General features: G+C 34.2%; 1 protein-coding gene across 1 annotated transcript in view; it reads left to right on the top strand.

Annotated features, from left to right (window-relative positions):
• Positions 1-1,308, top strand: part of LOC119571159 — a 24,043-nt gene extending 22,735 nt beyond the window's left edge. Inside the window, exon 12 of the mRNA XM_037918595.1 lies at positions 1,268-1,308. Coding sequence (XP_037774523.1) covers positions 1,268-1,308 — 41 coding nt within the window. The remainder of the gene's footprint in view (positions 1-1,267) is intronic.
• The last annotated feature ends 6,229 nt before the right edge of the window (positions 1,309-7,537 follow it).

The raw sequence follows: 7,537 nt of genomic DNA, 5'->3' as shown, positions 1-7,537 counted from the left end.
TATATTTCTTGCTTTTGTGTAATGATGATAATAATAACAATTATAATGATAATTGTAGTAATAATAATAATAATAATAATAATAATAATAATAGGAATAAAGATATAGTTATTATTGTCATTATCATTATTATTATTATTATTATCATTATTATTATTACTATTATTATTATTAATTATTATTATCATTATTATTATCATTATCATATATTCTTTTCTGTATTATAATTTTTATTATCATTATTATAATTCTCATTATCCTTGTTATTATTGTTATTAAATAATAATAATAATAATAATAATAATAATAATAATAATAATAATTGATAATATTAGTGATAATAAATAATGAAACAAATAATGGTAATAATAAAAAATAAAAAAAAAAAAAAAAAAAAAAATAATGATAATAATGAAAATAATAATATTGATGAAAATGATGAATATAATGATGATAATGTAATAGTGATTATAATTAAAATAATAATAATGATAACAGTAATAATAATAATAAATATAATAATAACAATGATAAAAAAAATAATAAAATAAATAACATAATAATAATAAAAATTTAATTTAATAAAAATAAAAATTTTAAATTAAAATTTTAACAATTATAATTTAAAAAATTTGAAAACTTAAAAATTCAAAAAATAAAATAATATAATAAAAACCCAATAATAAATTTTTTAAATTTTTAAATTAAAATAAATTCAAAACCCTTTTTTCCCCCAATTTTTTTTCACAAATTTAAATTTTATCAACCAATTCCAATTTAATAATAATAATAAAAATAATATAAAAAATTGATAAAATAAAAATTTTAAAGTTAATCCTAATAAAAAAAATAATAATAATAATTAATAATAAAATAATGGAATTTATAAAAATTTTAAATAAAAAAAAAAAAAAAATTTTAAAATTTTAATAAAAATAATTTTAAAAAAATTTAAATAAAAAAAAAATTTGAATAAAAATTTTTTAATTAATTAATAATAAAATAATAATTAATAATAAAATATTAAAAAAAAAATTTAAACCCAAAACTTAAATTGGAAAACCTTAAAAAAAAAAAAAAATTTAAAAAAAAATTAAACAAAAAAATTAAAAAAAAAAAAAAAAAAAAAAAAAACAAAATTTTAAATTTCCTTTTTCCCCCCCCCCCCCAAAAAAAAAAAAAAAAAATCCCCAAAAAAATCCCAAAAAAATCAAAAAAAAAAAAAAAAAAATTTATATTTTTTAATATAAAAAATTTTTTCTTTCAGGGGACCCAAAGTGGCAGCCCACTGGTAAAAAGCACAATTAGGATTCCCAAATTTCCCAATAAAAGGGATTCTCGGGTTGAAAACCCAAATCAAGGAAAATTTTATTTGTTTTTAAATTGAAAATTTTAGGGGACAATGGACATTACGTACACTTATATACGCAACACACTTAATACACAAAACCTCCCTTACAGGGTATATATCATATAAAACACGTAAAATGCACATACATACTTACAGGCACATACACACTTACATAAAAACAAAACTTACATACACACTTTACATGTATATATGAAATACCCCAAAACATACATATCAAAATTTTTAAAATTATATATATATAAAATTCTAAATATTAAAATTATAAAATATATAATAAAAATATATATATATATTATATATACAAAAATTTTAAAAATAAAATGCAAAATAAAACCAAAACACATACATATACGAATACACTTCACGTAATAGGCATACCAAAAAACAATATACCCCATCATATACATCAGGGACAATACAAAACAAAATTAAAATTTAAAAACCACATACAAACACACCCAAAAGTCCCACAAAACACAAAAAAATTAACTTAAAACCACACACACCACAAACAAAACCCCACACACACACACAAAACACACACCCCAACCCATATAATATAAAATATATATAAAATTATATATAATTTTATATATTTTCCTTTATATATAATATTATTATTATGATATTTTTTTATTTTTTTTTTTTTTTTTTTTTTTTTTTTTTTTTTTTTTTTTTTTTTTTCTCCAAGTTTTTTTGGATTTTATTTCAAGCAAATTTTAATACTTTTTTAATTAAATTTAAAATTTTAATTTAACCCTTTGTTTAAATTTTTAAATTAAATTTAATTTAAAATTTTTAACAAGGGTCAGTGTTAATAATGTTAATAATAATAATTTTTTTTTTGGGTTTTTTTGATTTGCAAAAGATGTATATATATTATTATTTTTTTATTCTGTCTTTTCTCGCTTCCCCTTCCCCTCTCCCTTTCTCTCTCTCAATCCCCCTTCTCTCTCTTCGTCTCTCTTTTTCCCCTTTTCTCCTCTCTCTCTCTCCCCTCCTCCTCTCTTCCCCCTTCCCCTCTCTCTCTTTTTTTTCATTCCTCTCTTCTCTTCTCTCCCGCTCTTATCTCTCTCTCTCAGCTCCCTTTTCTCTTTTCTTCTTCCTTCTCTTCTCTCTCTCTCACTCCCCTTACAAATTCTCCCCTCTCTCTTTTTCCCTCGGTCCATTCGCCTCCCCTCTCCCTCTCTCTCTCTCTCTCTCTTTCTCTTCTCCCCCTTTTTCCCTTTCCCTCTCTCTCTCGCCCCCTCTCTCTCTCTTCTCCTCTCTCTTCCTCCCCTCTCTCTCTTTTTTCTCATTCTCTCTTTCTCTCTCTTCTCCGCTCTTCTCCCCTTCTCTCCCCTCCCCCTCCTCTCTCTCTTCCCCTCTCTCTCTCTCTCCCCGGTCTCTCTTCCCCTTCCTTTTCCTCTCTCTCTCTCATTCTCCCCTCTCTCTCATCTTCTCCCCTCTCCATTTTTTCCTCTCTTTTCTTTTCCTCCTCTCTCTCTCTCTCTTTTCCCCCTTTCTCTCCCCTTTTCATGCTCCCCTCTCTCCTCTCTCTTTTTCCCTCTCTCTTTTCCCTCATTCTTTTCTCTTTCCCTCTCTCTCTCTCTCCAATCTTTCCTCTTTTTCTTTCTCTTTTTTCTTCTCTTTCTCTCCCCCAATTTCTCTCTCCCCCTTTTCTTTCTCTCTGGGCTCCCCCCTTCCCTCTTCTCTCTCCTCTTCTCTCTCTCTTCTCTCTCTTCTCCCCCTCCCCCCCTCCCCCTCACTCCCCTTTCTTTTCTCCTCTCTCCCCCCATTCTTTTCCTCTCTCTCTTTTCTCCTCTATCCCTGGGTTCTCCTCTCTTCTCTCTTTTCTCCCTCTCTCTCTTTTCCATTCTCTCTCTCTCATTCTCCCCCTCATTCTCTCTTCTCTCTACCATTCTCTCTCCTCTCTCTCTCCCCCCCTTTTCTCTAAATTTTTTCCTCTTTTCTCTCCCCTCCCCCTTCTCTCTCTCTCTCTTTTTCTTCCCCCTCTCTCTCTCTAAAATTTTCTCTCTCTCCTCTCTCATTTCTTCTCATTCTCTCACTCCTCTCTTTCTTCTCTCTCTCTCTTTTAAAATTCTCTCTCTCTTTTCTTTTCTCTCTCTTTCCCTCTCCTCTTTTCCTCTCTTTTCCCTCTCCCTCCCTCTCTTCCCCTTGCTCTCTCTGTCTCCCCTTCCCTCCCTTTCTCTTTTTCTCTCTTCATTCTCTCCCCCTTTCTCTCTCTCTTTTTCTCTTCCCCCCTCTCTCCTCTCCTCTCTCTCCTCTTAATTCTTCTCTCCCTTTCCCTCTCTCTCTTTCCCCCCTTTTCTCTCTTTTATTCTCTCTCTTCTCTCTCTCCTCTCTCATTTTTCCTCTCCCCTCTCCCCAATTCTCTCTTCTCTTTTCCTCAAAAACTCCCCCTCTCATCTTTCTCTCTTTCTCTCTTTCTTTTTTACTTTTTTTCTCTCTCCCCTCTCTCTCCCCCTCTCTCGCTTTTCCCCTCCCCCCTCTTTTATCCCCCTCCCTCCCTTTCCCCTCTCTCTCCTTTTCTCTCTCTCTCATTATCTTTTATTGTTTTTTAAATCTTTTTTTATTTTTCCCAGCCCTTTTTTACCCCCAAAGTTTTGGAAAGAACGGAAGAACTTGGGCGTCGGAAAAAGCAAGAAACACGCGATGGCAAGCATTTAGTTGCCTTTTACCCCCCTCCAGGTAATTATTATTTTATTTGTTGTTTATTATTTTTTTTATTATTTTTTATTTATTATTTTTTTCAAACCATCTATCTGCCCCAAATCTACCTACCTACCCTGTCTGTCTTCAAATTATTATCTATTTTATATATTTTTAAAATCTTTTTAAACTTACTCCCAAAATCACATTTTCGAAATTTTCTACAGCAACCCCCAATCAGAAATCATCTCTGAAAACTATTGCCCAATCATATATTCCGTATTTTCTAAAAAAGCCAGGCCAATAGATAAAAAAACAAAGACAGAAAAAATATATATTTGGAATCTAACCACGAGGGTCTCTCTTTCCCCTCTTTTTTTTCCTTTTTTCTCTTTTTTCCCCCCTCTTCCTGTTCCTCTTTTTCCTTTTCTCCCTCCCCCTTTTCCCCTCTCTCTTTCTTTTTTCCTCTCTATCTTTCTTTTTCCCTCTCCCTCTCTCTCTCCCCTTCTCTCCCCCTCTCTTCCTTTCTTTTCCCTTTCTCTCCCCTCCTTTTCCCTTTTCTCTCTCTCTCTTCTCTCTCCCATTTTCTTCCTCTCCCTTCTCTCTTTCTTTTCCTCCTCCTCTCCCTCCCTCTCTTCTCCCCTTTTTTTCTTTTCTCTCCCCCTCTTTTTTTTCCTCTTTCTTTTTTTTCTATTATTATATCTATCTATTTATCTGAAAATTCTTCTTTTAAATCAAATTTACAAATCACCTATCCATTTTTTTTTAATCTACCTACTACCTATTTTTTTAATCTATCTATCTCCCTATCTTTTCTATTTTCTCTTTTTTTTAATTATTTTTTTAAAATTTACCACCAAAAACATCTTTTTGTCTATCTATCTATTTTTCCGCATTTCTACCTAACCCCCAGGGCCCCCTGAACAAAGCCGACCCGGGGGGGGGGGGAAGGAAAAAAGGAAAGGGGGGAGAGGGAGGAGGAAGGAGAGGGGGGGGGAAGCATATCCGATTTTTACCGACGGGATAGATAGATAGATAAAAACCTTTTTGGGTTAGGCCCAATTAAGCCCTTGCCGGGCTCAGGGGAAAAGCCGATTCCCCCCTTTTACTTTTCCCAACCAGGGGGGGGGCCCACTCCTTTCCCTTTTCCCTCTTTCGGCAAGGCAAAAACCCCATAATTTAGCCCCCAATACCCCTTTTATAGGTTTGTGGGGGGGCTAATTTTACTTCAATCCCTTTGGGCTCGGCAAAATTCTCAACCCCACAGGACCCCCTAAATTTTCACCCATAAAGGGGAGAAGGGTTATTTTCCTTTCTTTATTTGTCCACAAAAAACCCATCAGTTACCCCGTAAGCCCTCCTTCGTGGGGCCTGTCAAGGGGCCCTGTTTTTCCCCCTCAGCCCCACTTTCCCCGCCCCCCTACCCATCTTAAACCCAACGAGGGCCCCCTCTGAACAACTTAAAAAAAAATGGGGCCCCTTTTGAAAAAATTTCAACCACGGGGTTCCCCCGAACAAACCACGGGGAAAAAGGGGGATGTTTTCCCATCAGTTCCCCCTGAAATACACTTTCATAGGTCTGTCAAGGGGTGATTCCAAACCTCCACCCCATCACTCGCTCTCTTTCCCAACCCCCGAGGGTCCCTCTGAAAAAAACCCCAAACCCAGGGGGGGGCCCTCGAAAAAACACTAACCACGAGGGTTTCCCTCCAAAAAACCCCAAAACCACGAGGGCCCCTCCGGAAAAAACCACCAGGGAAAAGGGGGGAAACTTTTTTCCCCCACCCTTTCTTCAAAAAGGGTTATTTTCCTATTTTTCTGAATCGGTGAGGGGATTATTTTTATACTATCCTATGAAATCCACCTATCAAACTACCCACCTCTATCTATCTTCCAATGTATCCCCCTATCTATCTATCTACCTATCTTCTCCCCTATCTTCAAATCCCCCTATCTATCTATCTGCCCAAAAGTACCCCCTATCTATCTATCTCCCAAATCTATTTTAACCTTCTATTATCCCCTTTTCTATCTACTTTTCCAATGAAAAACCCCCAAATCTATTATCTGTCATTTGTTTTCCCCTATCTATTCTATCTCCTATTATCTACCTATCTATCATCAACCTATCTATCAATCTGCCCATATGTATCCCCTATCTATCTTCAAACCTTCTACCCTCCCCAAATCTATCTATCAAAATCTGCCCAATATTTATCCACCTATCTATTATTTTCCCCAAATTTTCCCACCTTTCTTTTACCTCCCTTTTTTAAAATCTACCAAACCATTCTATCCACCTATCTTCAAATCTGCCCATAGGAAATCCCCCTTTTCTATCTTTCTACCTATTATCTACCTATCTACTTCCCCTATAAATCTATCTGTCCAAAAATGTACCAAAACCTATCTATCTATCACTATTATTCCCTATCTATTTTACTATCTTCCAAAAGGGTATCCCCTTTATTATCTGTCCATATGTATCCACCTTCTATCTCCCACCTATCTATCTACCTATCTTCTACCACCTATCAAATCTATCGGTCCATATGTACCACCTACTATCATCTGTCCATATGTATAAAACAAAATCTATCTATCTCCCTATTACCCTCCCCTATCTATCTAAAACCAAATCTTCTATCTGCCCAAATTACCCCCTTCTATCTATCTACCTTTTTCAAAACCCCTTTTTCTATCGTCCATATTATCCACCTATCTATCTATTCTCCTATCTATCTCCCTATCTACCCTATCCCCCTATTATCTTTTCTACCCAATTAATCCCCCCTATTTTATCTACCTACTCTCTACTAATCAAATCTATAAACCGTATCAAATCTAGCCCCCCCATATGTATCCACCTATCTATCATCTGTCCAAAATGAAATCCACCTATCATTTTATCTACCAAATCTACCTACCTATCATCTACCCCACCTTTCTATCTATCGGGTCCATATGTATCCCCCAAACTTCTCTTCCAAAATGTATCCATTTTATTATCTATCCACCTATCTATCTATCTACCCAATGTACCCACTTACTATCTATAAACCTATCTATCTTCATCCATAGGTACCCCTTTAATCTATCTATCCACCTATCTTCTATTTTTCCATATGTATCCACCTATTATCATCTACCCTTTATGTACCCCACTTTTTATCTACCCCTATCTATTATCTATCCATATTTTACCCCACTTATCTATCTATCCACCTACTATCTATCTATCCTAGGTTACATTTATCTATCTATCCCCCCATCAAATCTATCCAATTATCCCCTTTTTATCTACCCACCGATCTATCCAAATCACCATATTATCCCCTATCTATCTACCATTTGAAAAATCCACCTTCTATCAAATTATCCAATGAAACCCAAATTATCTACAAATCCCCTATCTATCTACCCATCCATATGTACCCCTTTTTCACCTACCCACCTATCTTCTACAATCCATATGTATCCATTTATCTTTTCAAATCCACCTATCTTCTATCC

This window comes from Penaeus monodon, unplaced genomic scaffold, assembly GCF_015228065.2.
Source record: "Penaeus monodon isolate SGIC_2016 unplaced genomic scaffold, NSTDA_Pmon_1 PmonScaffold_535, whole genome shotgun sequence".
NCBI lineage: Eukaryota > Metazoa > Arthropoda > Malacostraca > Decapoda > Penaeidae > Penaeus > Penaeus monodon.
Note: the sequence above shows the minus strand (reverse complement) of the source record. Positions and strands in the feature narration are given on the sequence as shown.